Source organism: Zingiber officinale, chromosome 2A (assembly GCF_018446385.1).
Source record: "Zingiber officinale cultivar Zhangliang chromosome 2A, Zo_v1.1, whole genome shotgun sequence".
NCBI lineage: Eukaryota > Viridiplantae > Streptophyta > Magnoliopsida > Zingiberales > Zingiberaceae > Zingiber > Zingiber officinale.
In genome coordinates, this window is record NC_055988.1 from 99,211,106 (window position 1) to 99,232,158 (window position 21,053).

General features: G+C 39.6%; 3 protein-coding genes across 4 annotated transcripts; 2 read left to right on the forward strand and 1 right to left on the reverse strand.

Annotated features, from left to right (window-relative positions):
* Window positions 1-3,898: 3,898 nt before the first annotated feature.
* On the forward strand, window positions 3,899-5,992 carry LOC122041686. Of its 2 annotated transcripts, XR_006129038.1 has the most exons (3): window positions 3,899-4,196; window positions 4,288-4,744; window positions 5,159-5,992. XR_006129038.1 is itself a non-coding variant. In XM_042601455.1 (2 exons), exons 1-2 carry the CDS (start codon window positions 3,929-3,931, stop codon window positions 4,680-4,682), a joined length of 663 nt encoding a protein of 220 aa, XP_042457389.1. In that variant the 5' UTR covers window positions 3,899-3,928; the 3' UTR covers window positions 4,683-5,992. The 2 variants fall into 2 exon arrangements, 1 of the variants encoding a protein (XP_042457389.1); XM_042601455.1 differs by having other exon boundaries at window positions 4,288-5,992.
* Window positions 5,993-6,136: 144 nt separating this feature from the next.
* LOC122041685 (probable protein phosphatase 2C 33) lies at window positions 6,137-11,443 on the forward strand. The gene is made up of 5 exons (XM_042601454.1): window positions 6,137-7,272; window positions 7,899-8,255; window positions 8,535-8,652; window positions 10,359-10,582; window positions 10,754-11,443. The coding sequence occupies exons 1-5, from the start codon at window positions 6,880-6,882 to the stop codon at window positions 11,108-11,110; spliced, it is 1,449 nt and encodes a 482-aa protein (XP_042457388.1). The 5' UTR covers window positions 6,137-6,879; the 3' UTR covers window positions 11,111-11,443.
* A 684-nt stretch (window positions 11,444-12,127) lies between these two features.
* Window positions 12,128-17,199, reverse strand: LOC122041687 (SEC23-interacting protein-like). Its single transcript, XM_042601456.1, has 6 exons — window positions 16,907-17,199; window positions 14,041-14,108; window positions 13,678-13,940; window positions 13,127-13,201; window positions 12,981-13,043; window positions 12,128-12,440 (listed from the first exon to the last, which is right to left on the reverse strand). The coding sequence occupies exons 1-6, from the start codon at window positions 17,011-17,013 to the stop codon at window positions 12,396-12,398; spliced, it is 621 nt and encodes a 206-aa protein (XP_042457390.1). The 5' UTR covers window positions 17,014-17,199; the 3' UTR covers window positions 12,128-12,395.
* Between the last annotated feature and the right edge of the window lie 3,854 nt (window positions 17,200-21,053).

The window sequence follows — 21,053 nt, forward strand, 5'->3', positions numbered from 1 at the left end:
AAAAGAAGTCATGATGCAACTCTTAGCTCCTACATACGGGTCAGTTTCTAAAAATGCTTGCTAGATGAAATTTGAGCAGGAAAGACTATGCCGGAAAAGGACAGATATACAAGTACAGCAGCGCAGTTCAATAAGCAGGCGATACAGCTAAGGCCACAAGAGTGAACGCTTTGCGGCAAAGGAGCCACTGAGACAACTATGGCCTGAACTCATTTTAACTCGGGGAAAGGATTGGTCATGGAGAATGAGCACTGCCGCGTGAAGAAATGTCTGGGGACTCAGGAGCCCCTGGGGCGTTCAAGGCTCGAGCCAGCTGCGCATGTAGGGAGTTGATGACTGTTTGTTGCCGTGCGATCGTGTCTTGCTTGTCGTCAAGATACGCACGGAGGAGAGATAGCTCCGTTTCATGCTCTTGTTTCAAGCGTTCCTGAAGGCTGAGTTGGCGCTGCAGGCTAGCCTGGCATTCCTCTTTCCTCGCCTTCTCAGAATGCACGCAAGACTTCGCGACACGATACTGGGCTTCCATGGAGCGCAGGGCAGCTAGCTGACGAGCTCGGTCCTGGGATACATGCTCCAGTTCACGTTCTTTCTCGGCAAGTTGTAGGGTGAGCTGATCTATTCGCGTTTGGGAAGGTGGTTAATCAACCTCCTCAGAAAAAGGAGAATGCATCGCGTGGGGAAGAAGTTGGTGTAGCGCCGGTTAGCAAGGAAAGTGGGAAGGCGTGGCAGGAGAAGATAGAATAAAGAAACGACCGGAAGGCTCTTTATAAAGAGGATGGGTGGCCAAGTCAAAGCAACTACGTGGGCACGGTACCCCAAGCGACTGGCAAAGCAATTAAGGAGGCATGGTATCCCAGGCGACGCGACACAAAGGTCGATGCGTAAGGCAAGAAGCAGAGCGCACAGAGATATGCTGAGGTAGAGACGCAGAGATAGGCTGAGGTCACAGAGATATGCTGAGATCTCAGAGATATGCTGAGGTCTAGTCAGTCAGACTTTCGTCCTCCTTCGACTAGACTTGTGAGGGAGGCTTGTGATATGGTTGGCAGTGGAGGGGCCCAAGAGGAAAGGGTGAGAAAGGTCAAGGCCATATAACGGTCAAAAGTTAAGAGGACGTGGCGGTCAATAGTCAAGCTGACTAGGCAGTCAAAAGGCTAGCCTATGGAATAGGCAGAGGTCAGGCAGACTTGTTGTTCAAGCAGGCGAGGCCGTGGGAAAACAAAGGAAGCCGGCAGGCGGAACATGGGGTACAGGTCGGGATCGGCAGAGCTGGGTAGAGGCAGCTCGAGCTGCAGGCCTATGATCGAGGGACAGGAAACAATCAAAGGTCGAAAGCGACAAGGCTGTGTAGAGACGGCTCGGTCTGCGACTCGAAGGCCCGGAAGTACAAGCCATAAATCAAAGGTCGGAAGCAGCAGGGCTGTGTAGAGACGGCTCGGTCTGCAGGTCTGCGACTCGAAGATCCGGAAGTGCAAGTCATAACTCATAGGTCGGAAGCGGCAGGGCTGTGTAGAAACGGCTCGGTCTGCAGGTCTGCGACTCGAAGAGCCGGAAGTGCAAGTCATAACTCATAGGTCGGAAGCGGCAGGGCTGTGTAGAAACGGCTCGGTCTGAGGGTCTGCGACTCGAAGAGCCGGAAGTGCAAGTCATAACTCATAGGTCGAAGGCGACAGGGCTGTGTAAAGACAGCCCGATCTACGGGCTTACAGTCGAGGGCCAGCAAATACAGGGTACAGAATACAGACCGTGATCGACAGGGTTGTTCAGGGTTAGCCCGACTAACAAGTAACGCATAGAGGCGAGATCTGGTCGAGGGGTGTGAGGTAGATGCCGACCGCGATAAATAGGATGAGTCAAGCTGTGCAGGAGTTGAAGGATCACAATTGTCCGTCAAGGGTAATCATTACATACCAGTGAGATGTGCGAAGGCGGAGGTTTCTAAAGGAAAAGACGCTCTCATGACTAATAGTAGTCTGACAGGTGTCCTTCACTACAAGACAAAACCCAGGTGTAAAGGCGGAGGTTCCTAAACAAGAAGATGCTTTCACAACCAATAGCAGCATGACAGGTGTCCAGGACTACACGACAAAGCCCAGCGTCTAACGTTTTCTGACAAGGTTGCAGGTTCTAGAAGCGAGGCGGGTGCATAAAAGAAGAGGATTTCCTCGTACGCGGGTACGCGCTCTCTGGTCACTTTTTCTGGAAACTTTTCATTTTCAGTCTCTCTGCTTTTTTCTGGGGAGAAAGGACCTGACTGGAGCGTCGGAGGGCCTGATCCGGGGACTTTTTCCCTGGGTTCTGGTCTCTAACGCGAAGGGGTGATCGTCTGAGTGTGTGCAGGATCTTGCAGCACCGTCAGCCGCCTGTGGGAGCCGAATCGCCCACAACTTTCCGTCAACAATCAGGCCGTCGCGACCAGCCTCCGTCCGACTCAGCTTTCGGACAGGATCACTTATCATCATAAATAAAATCATATGGAGCTTTTTTTATATAATAGTAGAGAGATTAGATATTTAGTTACGCCTATTAATTTAAAGGTGATCGACCATCAAGATAAGTTTAAAAAAAACACAATAGATATTCTTAGATAAATCATTCATTAATTAAAAATTCATCCTAAACTGCGATTCAATTTTTAAAGGTCTGCAAAATAAAAAAAAAAATTTCTCAGCGTACTCCGGGCAATTTATTTATTTAACTTTATGCTACATTTATGTGACATTGTACAATAACATCGGCTAGGAGATCACTAGTTGGTGCCCAGTCATTTCCACTTTCGCATCATTTCTCTCGTAGAAGATGGAGACGATTACCCAGCAGAAATCCCGCACGCAGTCAGATGTATACTCAGCAATAGTACCATCGAGTGGTCCGAATCCACCGCCCCTCAAACGATAAAAGCATACACGACTTATCCATTTTATTACGTAGGCAGAGACACAACACGTGGAGCAGGCAGACACAACACGTCGAGCATGAGAAAGCAAACACCACTCACGCTTCAGTGCAATGCAGCGCAGCGCAGTGGCTTTGGACGGATTCCAAAGATTGTTATTCCCAGTACGTTGCTAGAGGAGGATATCGATGATCAGTTTGTGTTCAGACAGGATTTCTCATTAGCAAGACATAGTTCGATTTTGGATCTAAATATTATTTTAGATTATCTCCTGTTTCTAAATTTCAATAAATTCTCATGATTTATCTCTTTCTATCTAGATTACATAAGATCATCCTAAAGAACCTTTTTTTTTTTTCATTATAAAGGATGATGCGGAGATAGACAAAGGATATCCTTTCGCTCTCCACCTTAATAAAACCACAGGGCTGCGGAAAATTATGCTCATGTTTTTTCAGAAGGGCATGATTTTAGCCGTCAGGATCGAAGCAAGCGGACACCGCACCGTTTTGTTGGATGCGAACGGGAAGAGATGACGCGGAAGAAGTGGGGAGAGATTCTCCCAGATTGGACTTTGGAGGGGAGGTAGAGCTGCAAGAGGCCATGGACTTTGGAATTTTGGATTCTCCAACGCATGGCGGTGCTTAATTGCTTTAATTTCATTAGTCGGGCTTTTGACTTTCAACGTAATGTACCGTGAGAGATTGGAATATACTCCACATTTCTCTCTTTGACTGACTTACCTTGCTCAAGTCTATATTCATTGGCTATGTTAAAACGATAAAGAAACTAAAACTAAAATTTAAATATTAGGTGCCTTTTTTAATCTATGCCCATATTATTACTAAAATTTAAATATTTTTAAAATAAAAGATGAGGTGGTTTTTGATATTTTAAAAAATTGAGGCGCACTACTTATTTTTACCTAATGTTTTACAAAATTAAAAAAGCAAAATCACGCGAGAGAGAGGGGTCTAATTGTTAATACCATTGCGTGTCGTGCTTCCTCTTCCCCTTCCCCTTCCCCTATAAATGGTTGCCATAGGATCTCCAATTCTAGGCTTGAAGGAAGCAGCTTGCTCACCTTCAAGGGCGATGGTGAGCGCTTCCTCCTCTTCCTCCTGCACCTCCTCTGGCTCCTTCGACGACGCATCCAAGCCCTCCTCCGCCGTCTCCGCTACCGTCAAGTTCCTCTGCAGCTATGGCGGCAAGATCCTCCCCCGTTACCCCGACGGCAAGCTCCGTTACGTCGGCGGCGACACTCGTGTGCTCTCTGTACAACGATCCCTCCCCTTCTCAGGTTCTTTTTTCTTCCCTTTTTTTTTCAGCCATGGGATTAGGTTTCGTCCAAGCTGTGAGATCGGTGGGTGTTAATTTGGTTTGGTGAACAGAACTGCAGGAGAAGTTGAGCGAGATGTGTGGGTGGGGTGGCCCTGTGAGCGTTCGGTGCCAACTTCCGACTTTGGATCTCGACGCCCTCGTCTCGGTCAAGTCTGACGAGGATCTCACCAACGTGGTGGCGGAGTACGATGCCGCTGGCAGCGAGAAGGTCCGTACTTTCTTTTTCCCTGCCACTGCGGCCAAGCCTGGCAGCAAGAGTAGCATCGGCCAGGCAGGGAGCCCTACTCGTCCGATCTTTGCTGCCCTGCCCTTCGCACGCCAGATCGCCTCCCCGGCGAGGCACACTGGCCGGGTGGTTCGATACCACGGGCACCACCACCTCCATGGCCATCCTGTGGCTGCCCGGCCGTCGAACTACCACCTGGTGCACCACGGCAACCGCTGACCGTAATAATACCATCGCCGGCACCGCTGCCATGGCCAGAGTTGGCTGTAAAAGAAGCTGAGGTAAATCAATGGACCAAACAAAACTGATTTGCTTGTAGACCGAGGACCATCGATCGATGTAGCAATCTCGTATGCTTTCAGTACAATACAATTAAAATTTTAAAAACACACAGAAACCCACTAAAAACCAAACTTCTCCGATCAATTAACTTCGCCTGTTGCCCTCTTTGTGTTCCTGTCCTTCATCTGCCCATTCTTTTGTTTGTTCATGGGTTAGGGTTCCGTCTCCGTGTCAGCCCATTTCCTTTACTTTTATTGCATTTTGGTTGAGCCGTTACCTCCGTTTGTTGACGTCGTCAGTACTTTCTAGGACTGCATCTTTCCTTTAAAAAGACGAAAGTAATTGCCTTTTTAATTTATTTATGTCGTGTTGATTAATTGAGTACTGATTCGTTCTTTGATTTGTTTTTGCAGGTTGCTTCATTTGTTGGCGAGGGCATCTTCGTTCTTTCCGAGATACATTACACACTATAGAGGGACAAATTTTGGCGTCCGACTCAAAAAGTTTTTTTTTAAAAAAAGTGCAGTACCTAAAATTACTATAATTTTTTTTATTAAAACTTTAAAAAATAAATAAAAAGAGATAATGGTAGTTAATTTTTTAAAACATATTGTATATTTATTTAAATTTAATATTATATTATTTTGTTTCATGTAAATGGTTTTACTTTTTGTAAATATCAATTATTTCATTTGTCATATTAAATATGGTAATATTTATATATTTCTGGGAATTTGAGAAATATAACAGTATATGTATTATCGTATTTCAAAATTTTAAGAAATAAGTTATTACAAAAATATTATAAAGTGTTGGGGAAAAAAATGGAGTTTGAAACTAAAAATTTTGACTGTAGAATGAAATTTATTATTTTACAAAAAATAAGTAAAATATTTGCTGCCGTTTTTAAACAAAAAAATGTAGAAAAAAATATTTCAAAAATCGCTGAGAAATAGAAAAAAAATAAAATCAGAATCAAAAAAATGTAATATTGAATGCAATTTTGGAATCTGTATGATAAATGGAGGGCCCGCTCTGGCTTCTGTCATTGACTAAAAAAGGAGAGTCTGGTGGATGGTCGGTTTGTTTACATTTGTTTTTCTATATTTTTCGTCGTACTTTCTGAGTTTTCAAAGTTTCATTATTAGAAAAGCTCTACGGTAAAACCTTAAAAGGAGATTCCGTTTTATTAAAAAAAATGCAATCAGGGAAATTTCTCCTTCGCCCTAATTATTACAAAATTCAAATTCCTTCATTAATATTTCTCCAATACAATAATATTTAAATTATTTTTTATTATAGTTTAATCACTAAATCTATTACATTTTACAATTTTCTAGCTTCTATTTTACGACCTTTAATAAATTGTATTTTTTATTTTTTAAAAAACAACCTGTCTATCATTTACCGTTTGTTTAATCATCTTTCACCACCCATGCCATCCAATTAATTAGTAACAGTTGATTGTTCGAAACATTAAAGAATGTCAGTGGTTCCACTCCCCAGTCACGTGATTAATTTTCTTCCCATAATTTAATAACAGACGGTGAAAAGCGATTAGGACGAGCATAACACCGTTTGTTATAATTGAAATCGCTAAGAAATAGAATGCACTCATAAGGAGTCACTATTGTTCCAGAGGAAGTGAATTAAGAAAAGTTAGTGAATGGATAATTTCTCAATGTTTATTGGTATTCAATTATTATCCAATTTTATAAATATGTCATGTAACAATTAACTCGACTATTTTATATATGGATTTTTTTTTAGAAATTATGAAAAAAAATTTTATGAGACTAAATCGATAAGATAATGGATTATATATATATAAAAAATAATACGTTCAGTCTTGGGCACTGCCGATTTCGCCCATCGACAGCAATAGGTCGAAGCGTAAGCATCACGCCAACGGCAGCCCTACTAGGTCAGACTTAAGAGGAGAGACCAAACTCCGGCAGCGTGGCCTTTTCCTTTTCCCCATACTTTCCCTCGCCTGTTTTTCGTGCGCTCGACTGGATTCGGCTCCATTATTCATCCCTCCTCCTTCGATCCCTGGGATCACGAGAAGGAGGACTGGATTCTCTCTGCGCTTCGTTCATTGCGATCCTTCTCGCTTTGAATGGATTGAGCCTCGATGTTTGTGATCCACTCGAGGAAGGATTCGCTCGGGAGTGAGCGAAGCGGCGGATCGGGGGAAACCTCCGCGGATCCGTCGGCGAGGGCCGGGAGCGGTGGGTTCGGCTGCGCGGCTGGGCTGGAGTGCTTGCTGGGCGTCGTCAGGGCGCTCTGGCTGGATTCCTTCCTGTCGTCGGATGATAGGAGCAGCGCCTCCTCTGGTGTTTCTTCGTCGCAGGAAAAGAAGCCCCTGAAGGGGGCGAGGAGGAGGAAGCGGGGCTCCTCCAGGAGGGAGGAGCAGCTCCATGGGATCTCTGGGAGGATGTTCTTGAACGGGGCCAGTGAGGTCGCTTCGCTTTTCACCCAGCAAGGGAGGAAGGGAATCAACCAAGATGCCATGCTCGTTTGGGAGGTTCGAATGCGCAAGAATTCCATCTTTGTTTGCCTAAGATTCTCCTCCATGCTCGATGCTTGTTTGCAACATTTTCAGATTATTGTATGAATTTAGAGTTTTTATCCCCTTCATATGTAGATGCATCTTTTTTAGTAGCTTGACATTCAATTTGCAATACTCAATATGCTTCTTTAATTGCCATCGATATTTACCTCTGGTACTAGAATTCTCCTACACTTTTAGTCTTCATGTCGGTCACCTACTCTTGGAAACCATCATAGATGTTCAAATTGGATGCTATGGGACAAATTTCAGAAGTTCAATAAGATACAAAAAGATGAATCTCATGTTGTTTGTCTCTCTTCACATGATTTCTCTGATCTTGCACTTTGTAAATAAATCCATACATCCTCTAAGTCAGCGGCTATGACTGATTTCTTTCACTAAATTTCTCGCTTTCTCTCTTTTGAGATGGAAATCCTTTGCAATTTTCCCTCATCCTTTCTAATTTTCTTATTTGTGCATATTTCTCATTTGAATTATTTTTTTTTCCACTCTTATAACTGACAATTTGTAATTGATATATTTTCGCTATACAGCCAATTACATGAATTACTAACTAGAACTTTGTCTGCCATCTTCAGAATTTTGGGTCAATGAATGACACCATACTTTGTGGAGTATTTGATGGTCACGGGCCATATGGCCATATGGTGGCTAAGAGAGTAAGAGATATACTCCCTTTAAAGCTGACTTCCAGTTTGGAAGGATCTATAAATAATTCTGGAAACATCAATCCAGAGGCAAGTTCAACTTTATCCCTCCATGAGGAGCTCAAGGATTCTATAGATTTTGAAGAGAATGGAGAGTGCTCCCAGATGCTGAGGAGACTTGAAATTCCTTTGCTAAAGGCTTTTAGGTTTGTGGATAGAGAACTGAGACAGTATAACGATATAGACTGCTCCTACAGTGGGACAACTGCAGTTACTTTGATTAAACAGGTTTGGCTTAACCCTTTAGCATCTTACATTTTTAATGTCTTTTGAAACAAATTTTCAAACTGAGTTTATTACTCTCCTAACAATAAAGGGTCTGTTGATATACAGTATTATCACTAAAAAAAGATGTTATTTTCATATTAGTTGCTAAAGAGAAACTTTGCCAGAGTGCCATGACATTTCCTCAATTTTATGAAACAAAAGCCTAATTACGGTTATTTTGAGAAACCATGATAAATAACTGTCTGGATTGACTGATATAATTTGTTGTCTTGTTTGCAGGGTGATGAACTTGTTATTGGAAATGTTGGAGACTCAAGAGCGGTGCTTGGAACTCGGGATCAAAATAACTCATTGATTGCAATTCAATTGACTGTGGACCTTAAACCAAATCTTCCAGGTACCTTTTTACTAAATGAAGTTAGATAAATATAAAATATAATTTTGTTTCTGGATGTCATGACAGATGCATACTTAATGTATAGTAATTGTATTTTACCATTTGCATACACAAACACATGAATTTTATTTACAATCTTAAATGTGCAAACAGTTAGCAAATATACCTGACCTTTCTTCATAGTGACATGAAGTAGCAGATGATGTTTTGATTTTCATGAAATTCATACTAAGATACTACCTCCCCCTTAATTTCTAGTTTCCAGGTTTGCTTAGTATTTTGACAGATCATTTGCTTGCCCTTTCCTTCTAATCCTTTCTATCTCCTTTACATAGAAAGCATATACATGAATGCCAACTATTTATCCAGTTAAACAGAACAAAATAGTTGTTTGCTTGTAGTTCCCACTAACTTATAATTTGAATGTTCTATATATATTATGTTGTTTAGAACAAATGGTTCCATTTTTCTGATTTCCTTGAAGGTGTAATTAATACTGGTAGCATTCTGCTGAGACTTCTTGATAGTTGCCTAGATGTCCCCTATTAATATCATGGTGCACACTTATTTTGGGTGTAGATGTTGTGTGAACAGCAAAATTTCTCAGGGCATCTAGATTGTTATGTGAAATAATTGTTGTTTGTTTACGTCCTTGCCATAATTTTAGCTTTCAAACTAAGTATGGAGGACTTGGATGATGAAAGATAGGTTTCTAGAGAAGAAATAATATGTGCCCATTTTCTCTATTTCCTCAGAAGTATTTAATATTTATATGACGTCTTTAAGTGTGACATCATATTCAAAAGGGTTGCACGCGTTGTTGGAGCCTCCATTGTGCCTCACATGCCTCCACTTAGGGAGAATTCTAGATTATGAAATTTTTAGTCTTGATATGAATGTAAAATCTTAAGTAGGAGAGATTGTGGTATCTTAGTCTTACACAATTAGTTGTGGGCTTATTTAGGGACTTCATAACTTTAGATTAGTGAGTTACATTAACTCGAACTTAGTATTTTGGCCCGGTGGTTTGGCCCAAGTTTATGGATCAAATCTCTCATCTGTGTCTGCATATGTTTCACCACCAAAAGGTAGTAGTGAAATCTGGCAAGGTCTTGGAAAGTTTGTAATAAGCAAATTGGTAGAGGATGGAAAACCAACAATGATGTTCAGAGCTGAATAGGCACAATGAACAAGTTGAGATTATATCAAGTTTGATTTTAGGATACAAACAGAAGAAGATTGTATTTTTTTCTGTTTCAATTTATTTATCGTTTCTTATATCAAACATGTTATTGAAGTAGCAGGTTGTTTGCAGAGACACCAAGTTCTAACTGATAAAGGAAGTTCTTCAATGTGAATACAAAACCAGCAATGTACCCTGACTGTGGATTTGTTCATAATGTTAAAGTATCTGAGCTTGTGATTATTTTCTATTTGATATGAGCTCACCTATTCTTTAAAATCAAGGGAACCTGCTTGTAAACTAGTTTTCATGTAATTTGTGGAAGACCAGAAAATGCAGTAGGTTATAGTACTTCCTAAATGTAGTATTTTCTTTCTTTCTTTTCTTCTTTTTGCTAATTTCATGCTTCTGCTAATTTCCCGTACATTTTTTTTTATCATATAATCAGGTTGTTTCTTCTTCAATTTTCTAAATGCAACATTTAATTACTCTTCAAATATAATATCATGTGTTTCTTTGACAGGCGAGGCAGAAAGAATAAGAAAGTGCAGGGGCAGAGTTTTTGCTTTAAGGGAGGAGCCTGATGTGACTAGAGTTTGGCTACCAGACAAGGACATGCCAGGCTTGGCAATGGCCCGAGCGCTGGGGGATTTTATTCTAAAGGATTATGGTTTGAGTTCTGTTCCAGAGATATCATACAGGCACATCACAGAAAGGGATGAGTTCGTTGTCTTGGCTACTGATGGGGTGAGTGAGCATGGATCTGTTAATTATCTGATTCTTATTCTCATTTCAGACAGTACGTTTCCTTTTAGCTTTAACGAGTTAGATGTTTGTTTTGCCACTTCGAAAGCACACGGTAAAAGGCATATTGTGGGCATTTGGGAGTTACATACCTGAACCTGGCTGATCTTGCAGGTGTGGGATGTCCTGTCCAACCAACAAGTGGTAGACATTGTAGCATCAGCTCCAGATAGGTCATCTGCAGCTCATCTCCTCGTCGAGTCAGCTGTGAAGGCCTGGAAAGTTAAATACCCTACTTCTAGAATCGATGACTGTGCCGCGGTATGCCTCTTCCTTGATGTAAATCCACCTCCGATTTCCGACAACCACACGCCAAATGGAGTTGAAGAATCCCTCATTTCCACCAGACCTGACTGCGATGAGAGACAACGTTCAAGCCCAGTTGAGACAGATGCAAACTGTCTACATCTACCGATTGAAGATCCAGAGTTCTCTAGCTCTGAGAACCAAGAATTGCCTTCCAACAAATAACATGACCTCAATGCAAACTGATGATTGTTCTGGTCATTGAAGTGTTCTTCGCATGGATGCGTTGTATCCTTTTTGCAGTTTTATTGCGAGGATAAGCCTCCATCAAGTGTTAAAGACTCTCATCCTATCCAGTGTTTCTGCTAGAAGATAGCACCGGCTTTATTAGCATGACCGGATGTTCTCTGTCATAGTGTCATTTGCTTATTATAAGCATGGTTGATTTCCATATTTTACGTTTTCTAGGGATCCAATTTGATCGTGTTATAGTTTTGTTCCTCTGTTAACTATCATTTATAGCTATTCTATTTTTACATATTTTTATCTGTATTCTATGATGACCTGCCCCAGATCTGTTCTTTCTTTTCTTTTTTTGTTCCGTCTTTTTCGTTATGGCCAGATCTATATTTATAGTCTTGTTCTTCTTCAAGAGTTGCAGTTGTCTTCCTCCGAGCCTTCTCCCCATTCCTTGGACCAGGCGTGGGCTTCAAGCCACTTAACATTGAGCTCCAAGCTTTTGGCGAAAGGCCTGGAACGCTGCTAGTGGCCAAGTCTAATTCTTCCACTGATGGCACCGGAGAGAACTCAGTAGAGAGGATGAAGGTAACACCATTAGTGGCCAAGTCAATTTCTTCCACTGATGGCACCGGAGAGAACTCAGTAGAGAGGATGAAGGTAACACCATTAGTGGCCAAGTCAATTTCTTCCACTGATGGCACCGGAGATAACTCAGTAGAGAAGTAGCCATTGAACCCAGAAGCCGGAAGGCCAAAGTCGTTGGTACGCTGTTGATGGAAGACTTCGTCCATGACCACCTTGAAGCAGAAGGTTAGCATGGTTAATGAGATTAAGGTGTGTGTGGTATGATTATGAGTAGTCAATGCACGAGGCCGTCACACACCAATTAAGGTCACCAATTAACCAAAAAACTGTGTTATCGACTTGCAGTCCCCTGTTCGAAATGGCATCATGAAAATGCAATGTCTAGCATTAAGCTAGCAGCAAAAGGGAACTGAACGCTGGAAGCACAATCAACTATGCTATATAAAAATTTCAGTTTACAAGAAACGCAACAAGCAGAAGGAAAAATGACTAGCACGAGCCTACCATAGCGTACATTTTCAGTTGGAAGAAGCTACCAAACAGGATATCGCTACAAGGTGCATAGTTGCATGTACAATGGGGAAAACAGGACACGATGATAACAAACCGAGCATAGTGCATCACGTCATTCAGTAGGAAATGAGAAACTATCGGAGCCTTAGCTTACAAGATCGCGCACCTTCCCTTAGGCTCTTGATTCCAACGACAATAGGATCTTTTTTCTTGGACCCTGAAACCACCCAAATAAACCAAAACAACTTAGGTGATGGGTATGTAGCTTGAGGCTGCAGATATCACAAACGAAACATCGATTCCAAACACTAAATACATTGTAATCAGGCAATTAATTGGAAGGAAGGAATAGCGAAGGATAAAAAGATTACTGAAAATATGATAACAAGATGTAGATTATTTCTGAACAATAAGGTCCTCTCTCTGTTTTACTAAACAGAGGAAAGGTAAGGGAAAAAAAATAGAATTTCACATCTCATCAAGATTACACCATTTATAAACCTTTAAAATTACTCATGGCACTGATTTTAGCCAAACTACAGAACATATCCAATTTATACAGTTTGTGTATATATATACATTTGGAAATTAATCTGCTAAAAGTTTTTCTATTTGGATTACTGAAAGGAATAACAAATGATGAAAAAGCCATAAGATCCAGATCATAAGAATTTTGTAACAAAAAAGGGTGCAAATTAGAGGAAAAAAGAGAGGAAGTAACAGCAAACATGATGAGAAGTTAGAAGGCTTCATGTACCATTGGAATTCCTAGAGCTCTAAGATCCTCATCATTCATATGCTTGAGAACTGTCATGTCAACCTACAAATAAAATTTCTTTCAAGTCTAACAAACAAAAGAAAATACAAGATAAAGATGTAAAATCATGAAAAGGTACAGCATACCTCCTCTGCCTGGAATGTTATTGAATATTTCCCTAGACCTAAAGAGTCCAGGAAACCATCTACCGACAATACAGACTGCAAATTTATGGCAAGAAAGTTTAGGAAAGGAATCGTGCAATAGCAGCAGCAACAAATTGAGGACATAAAAATTTCACACACGATTAATGTAAATGAAACCAAAGTTTAGCAACAAAAAAAATAAGAGGAAGAAACATTTACTCATAGTATGCAGGGTAGTAGAAGTTAGCTACTTAAATCTACTGGAAAACTATCTCAACATACTTCATGAAGCATATATGAATACCGTGCCACTCAAATTTAACAACCTTCATAGTATGTAACTTGCCAACTCTGTCGCCAAAACTAGGTCAAAGTGCAGTAGAATTTACCAATGTGCAAAAGTATGCATATTCACACTCACTATCAAGAGAATCATATTCAAGATGAAAAGATATAAAATTACAAATGACTAACTACTTTAATATGCATCATCAAATATTAGTTTCGTTGATAAAAGTACCCATGCAAATAATGCATGTAAATTGATGCACCTTGCTCTGAGATGCCTTTTTTGGGGCATTAGTTTTTTTGGTTTCCGGTATGGGTGGATCATTTCGGAGACTCTTCTTGATGGCTTCAGATATTTCAGACATTCGCTTAGCCTTTGAAGGTTCACTATTTGATGGCTGTGAGTGCATTGTACCAGTTAGCTTGTCACGAAGATCTCTGACTGCAGAAACTTTTCCACTCTGGAAAGCTTGCTGTGAACCTCTGTTCTGAAGCTTCCATCTGAGGTCATTGGGATTAACAGATTCTAGAGATACAAAGTGTGGCATGTATCACTGAAAAGTTAACGTTAACACACAAAATAAGGAACTGTGTTGCAAATACAGGGAGGTCATAAAAGTTTTAACTGAATGTTTCATGTTCCCTGTCCTCATCATAAAGATCATGCTTCCATTTGTCATCACTTTGGCGTTGCCTGCACAATGTCCGGAATAACCAGTTTGATAATAACTTGTAAGAATTTTAAATAAATGAAGCTTATGGGCAGCTTATGCCCATAACATCAAAAGAAGTACATTAACATATATACAGAAGAAACTGCTGTCATAGAGAATATCAATGAATAATATGATTTTGAAAATCTATAATACTCAAAGAGTGCATAATCACTATAACCAACACCTACAATGGACTTTGTAAAATAGCAGGCTCAAATTATTACCAACTATTATTAAATAACTTCCGTTATGTTTACTTCTAGAACTAAGCAAGGATTAAAATATCAAACTGAGCCACATTATCAGTACTTGGTGCAGTGTTGAAATGCTGAAATATATAGGTGCCAGTGGCAATGAGTAGGAGGAACAAAATAACAAAAAGAAGAAGAAGCCTTGGTAGGAGGAAGAAATCCAGAAGAAGAAAAAGAGGCAGCAGCAGCTTACCTAGAGGAGATGGAGGAAACAGTAATCATACTCAAGAGAAGAAGTGGCTTGAGATGGAGATGAATCAACATGAGATGGAAAATAAGCATTGGACGTGTTCAGGGATGAGTTGAGAGGAAGGTGAATCATTTGTCTTTGTTCTTCAGTAGAATGGTTCATGCCACCCATATCGAACAGAATGTGACTTGCATTTTAATCCATGTGTACCAAGTAGTTCAGTATATCTATCAGCAATCGTCATAAAAATCAAATCCACTCATTATTTGAAATATACCTCGCAGCAAAATATTATTATTGATGGACGGTGTTCTAAATGGCGGTCAAGGTGGTCACCTAGGCGGAAGGCGGGCATCAACTGCACTGCCTCAGAGGCGGTGCATTAGGCGGTAGCTCTGCCGCACCTAGAGCCATCGCTACCACCGTTTCGCCACCACAACACATCCGGACGCATCGCTTGGGCCCGGCGATGAGTCTGGACGTGTCGTGCGAGCATGGAAGTGTCGTCTGAGCTTGGTGACGCGTCCAAAAGCATCATGCAAGCTCGGACGTGTCGCTCGAGCTTTAAAATGGGTCCGGAGGAGTTGCCCCAACCCAGCGACGGGATCGGACGCATCACCTGGACCTAGTGACAAGCTCGGACATGTCGCTTGGGCTCGGCGACACGTCCAAACTCATCGCACGGTCTCGGTGATGCGTCAAACTCGTTGCCCGGCCGAAACAAGGTATGCAGGTAAGTTGTAAGTTAGGGTTTAATTAAATTAATTTAAGTTAATAATTTTTAATTAACTCCTAACTATAATTAGAATAATTTAAATTTACTTAATTAAAGTCTAATAAAATTATCCCATTAATTTAATATATATAATTATTTTTTTATTTTTAAAATTTAGATTAAATTTTTAATTTTTAATTAATATATTTTTATTAAAAGTAAATATTATAAAGACTAATGATTATTTATAATATTATGTATAAAAAATAGTAAAAAAATTCAACCGCCTAAACATTGCCTAAGCACCGCCTAGAGGGCCAAGGTAGTAGGCAGTCATTGACCGCCCCGCCATTGCCAATCGCCATTTACAACACTGTTGGTAGATATATCTGAACTGTGTCAAAACAATCTGAATTGTAGGCAAGTCACACAATAAGAGGCCTTAGTAATGCAGTTTCAGCCTCAATAGTAAAGATGCAATTTTTCATTAGTACTGCAACTTTGGCTAGTCTCAACCAAGCTTGCCAAACTTGAGTTAGAGTTTGTAACTGTATTTCTTAATTCCAACATGATAAAATCCCATTAACCAATCTAGCCAGGAATCAAGATGAACTATGTAAACAAAAGCCATGCTTCATTAATACTGATCATACTAGTATGCAACTGTGAGTATTTACCTGGTTACCAAGTATGTATAAATGATAAGGATCGATAATTCATATACCATTCAGTTTATCAAAAGTTTGGCGTGCGTTGAATTGGCAACCATTCAATTAAAAGAAAATATCTGGTTAAAAAAAGTTGGTATACCACTCAATTATATGGAAATTAAAAGAAACCTATCAAAATTAAAGTGCCATTACCCAATTGGACCATTTGTTTTACAAATGACTACTAGTGCTACCTAGGATCTGTTTTTATAAAGAGAAATTAAATCCAGCACCAACCTCACAAGGAAACAAAATAAAATAAAACAAAACCTATCCTAAAACAACAACCACCATAATTGAATATTCATTTAGGGATCACATAGTGTCAATTGGCCACATCACACTGTAATAATAGAAAAAGTTGAAGAAAAATTTAAAAACCATTGAAGATAGTCAATACATTAACCCATTGTGGGAATCATTAAAACGAAAAAAAGGTGATTTGAAGTCAAACCATGCTATCCTGATGCTGTGTTTTGTATCTTATCCACTACTACACCAAAGAACAGATAGAAGCGCACAAACATTGTTCACATATTGGCAAATTATAGTCAAAGTTTGCAAAGTAGTCATCCGCGCCATCTCAGCTACTCTATAATGGTTTCCACAATCAATATACTATCGAGATTAATCTCAGCCAAAATCATAATATCAATCATCAGGACAACTGTTAGTAATTCAAATTAGAAACATTTCAAAAAAAAAAAAAAAGGAGGGGATGCGAAGTAACAGGAATTGACAATTGTTTTTTCAACTAGTGACTAGAAAATATCATATTGCAAATGATAGATGCAGCAACAAAGTATTCACCAGAATATATACATCACCAATAGAAGGAAAACAAGAAAGGCCTGCCTGCTGGTAGTTCTGAAAAGAAGAAGAAAAACAGATAACGTCTTCAAGATTATACCTTTTAGCCGGAACCGCGCTAGAGTGGCTGAAATCTCCCCCTACATCGCCATGCAGGCGCTCTTTGATGGATCTCTTCCGCCCCGATGCTATCTGATCAGCGTACATCGCAGCTCGTGTATACAGGTGAGAGAAGTCAGGCGAATCCGAAGGCAATTAGGGGTTTCCGGATCAGGCGAATCCGACGACAATTAGGGTTTGCGGGAAGGAAGAAGCCGAGTCGCGCTCTACAGGCTCTCCCTGTAGAGCTAGGGTTTGCGGGACCAATTTTTGTGGTTAGTTGGGTCGGTCGGAGCTTGTAGCGAGGGTTAATATATTTTGGGTAAAAAATTAAAAGAGAGTCTATGTTTTGGGATGGGATCCTCGGGATTTGAGCTCGAGATTAGGGGTGTAATCGAGTCGAGCCAAATTAAATTCTTAAATATTTGACTTTAATTAGTTTATAATCGAGTCGACCTCAAACTTTATTTAACGAATATATTCATGGCTCACAAGTTTATTCGAACTTTTATCGAACCTAAACAAACTTAATTAATATAAATTATAAAATTAAATATTCATTAAAAATTAAATTATATATTTAGAAAAAATTCTAATATCCTTATTAAAATTTATAATTTTATTCTAATAAATAAATTTAATATATTTATTTATATGTTTTATAAGTAGAGTATAAAATCTATAAATTCAATATCAAAATTATTATTTTTTATTTAAAAGTTGATTTATAATCTTAACAAATATGTTTACGAGCTAACGAGCCGAATATTATGAAACTTGAGCTTGATTTGTTTATTTTAACGAGCCTCATTAAACGAGCTCAAACGAGCTTTTATTGAATCGAACTTCGAATAGTTCATGAGCGACTTAGTTCATTTACACCCCTATTCGGGATCACTTTTCCTGGTCCACTCCTAGACTAGGAAAGATGAATTGGTAGGAGACAATGACCTCCACAGGTGGAGGTCATTACCTCCCATCAATATAAATATTGGACCATAGTTTGTAGAACCATGATCGTACGCAGAATCGATTTAAGATCAGGATCGGATCGGTCATGATCGGATCGTAGAATCGTATGATCTTACCAAAAATCCTTAAAATCTTATCATACATGATTAATAATTAAAAAATACTTTAAAAACTCATTTACATATAAATAGATAACTAATTTTGTATATATATGTAATCATTTATACTCAACACTACAGATTACATTATTACATGTATAAATTTAAATTAACTTGTAATTTCACTATCATTCTCGTATATTAATAATATTTATATTTATATATCATAAAATGAAAGAATTTAAAATTTCTATTAACACAATAATAATAACACATTCAAATGTCAAAAATATTTCCTTTGTTTATAAGATAATTCAATTTAAAGACCAACAAAGCACCTAACGTATATAACAGAAACTATTGAACCCTTTGATCAAATATGAGCACCGGAAATAATTTTCTAAAGACTGGTTGATGCCACACAATACTAGACAATATGCATCCAAAAACTCATCATTTTGGAGAAAATAAATGACAGAATATTATTGATAAAAAAACTAACTCAAAAATAATTGAATATATGTTTAAATAATTTAAAACCCTAATAAGATGAAAAAAGATAATAAAAAAAAAGATAAAATCTTCTGGACATCTGAAAAAAATTTAAATGATATTTTTTGGATTTGAAATAGGGTGGTTAAAGATAAACTTTGAAATTTATTAAAGATCTCTGAATGAGTTTTGATTTGATATATTATAGGTCATGTGGTTCAATCTAAGTCAAAAGTTATGACCTCTCAAAACTTCCTCCGATCCTGCTCCGATTATGCTCTGATCCTGTTTCGATTCTACCAATTCTATTGCAATCCTATTGCAAAAATCAATTATGCATGATCATGGATCAATTTTGGGTTTCCGGATCGTACGATCCTATGATCCGTATCGCGATTTTGCAAACTATGTATTGGGCTAGGGGTGGTCCGGTATTTATGGACCAGAAGATCCTTCCCCTTATGTTTTTCCCGCTTCTTCATTTCAACTTTTTACCAACGAATCAGGTATCCAATTTTTAAACCTCATGCGTCAGTCACTATTCCAAAGGCTAGTAGTCATTCGTGATTTACCTCCTTCATATTGATCCTAGAAACGGATTGACGGAAGCGCTAGAGGAGAGCATAGTCACCTTTTACTATACCCAACTTTTTAAAAGACTGAACCGCATATTCTATATCCATTTTATCCCTTCTCATTTATTCATTGCTATATTAGGATATTTATAAAAAAAAATAGATTTTTTTTAAAAAATTATTCATATTTAACAAAAATTATTACTCTCAATATACTATGTCAAATTAATATTTAAGAACATAAATATAATCAAGAGAACTAAATAAATACAAATGACTTGGTTAGATGTCATTCAGAGTTCTCTAAGTCCATCAACCAATTTTGACTTGATTTTTTTTAACACGAATATATTAGAAAAATCTAATTCATATTAAAAAAATCATTACTCTCAATATAGTATGTCATATTGATGTTTGAGGATATAGATATAATTAGAAGAACTAGATGAACATATTGTTATGTTTGAGAGATGTCCTAAGACAATCGCCTTATAGTTTATACTATTTATTTTGATAAATAAAAATTTACTATTTGAGTGTATATTATTTATGTGTTTGAATGGTTTTAAACTCACTTACCGAATGCCCACAATATGTGATCTTGTCCAAAAGTCGAAGAGACGGAAAGCTGGGGATGTGGCGCTCATGCTGACCTCTTGTGGACTCCGCGCTAGCGAGAAGGACGGCACGGGAAGGGAGCCGACGGGCTCGGTGCGTCCGAAAGATGAGAGAGCTGTGGAAGAGTACTCCGGTGGACGAGAAGAACGTGCGCGGCGTTCAAGGGACGAGAAGCCGGACAGAAGCCTGCTCGAGGGAAAGGGCAGGAAATTGGGTTCGGGTGAGCCCTATTTCGGTTGGCCGCAATCACCCAATCAATCGGAGCTTCGGAAGGAGAAAGGAAGCCAAAAGGAGCTGAAGAAGCTAGCCAGAGGCGCCTCAGACCAATGTTGAAGGCGCCTCAACTGCCTCCACTGTCTTAGGCGCCTCAGACAGCTTGGAGGCGCCTCAAACCCAGTCCGAGGCGCCTCTAAGGTTGTTTAAGGCGCCTCGGACCCAACCAAAAGTGTCGTTTGCAACAGGATAGAGTTTTATCCGGTCAAACCTTATGGAGGCGCCTTGAACCCTCTTGGAGGCGCCTTCAACACTTGGGATAGAGTTTCCAAGAGCTATATAAAGGCTCCTGGAGCTAGGAAATAATCATTCGATTCAGTGTTCAACTCTATAAGCAATTCCTAGCAATAGTTCTAAGCCGTTAGTGTGTAAAAGGCTTCTCCGACTTCAGTAAAGGAGATCTTCTACTGCGCTTTTCTTACTGCCCTGGATTAACAACCCTCTTGGTCATAACCAGGTTAAATTCCTATCTCTTGTTTCTTTATTGCTTTATTACTTTATTTACTATTGCACTATTTGAGTTGAAAGTACGAGGAGGGTATAGTTTTAATTTTTCAGAAGCAATTCACCCCCCTTTTGCCGGCCTCCGCTGCACCTACAATTGGTATCAGAGACAGACTGCCTCAGAGGACTAACCGCCGACTGAAGCACAACGATCAAGACGATGGCCGGAGTGAATATTCATCCCCCGAAGTTCGACGGAGACTTCGCGACATGGAAACGCCGGATGGAGGTATTCTTTAAAACCGACTTCGATATTTTACTAACTATGAAATATGGTTTTGAAGTTCTGAAAGACAAAGAAGAGCATCAGTGGAGCAAGAAAGAGCGGGCCGAGTTTGTTGCCAACGGAAAGGCAGAATTCCACCTGCTGAGCGTGCTGCCACCACAAGAGGTAAGTCGAATCGGAAGCTACTCCTCCGCGAAAGAGCTTTGAGAAAAACTCCTGGAGCTTCACGAAGGTACCTCGGAAGCCAAGCTAGCGAGGCGCGACATCCTCCGGACCCAATTGACGAATCTCCAGATGAACCAAGGCGAGAAAGTAGCGCAACTCCAAGCAAGGATCAAAGAGCTGATAACGCAACTAACCAATCTTGGAGAAGAAGTAACGAACCGGGAC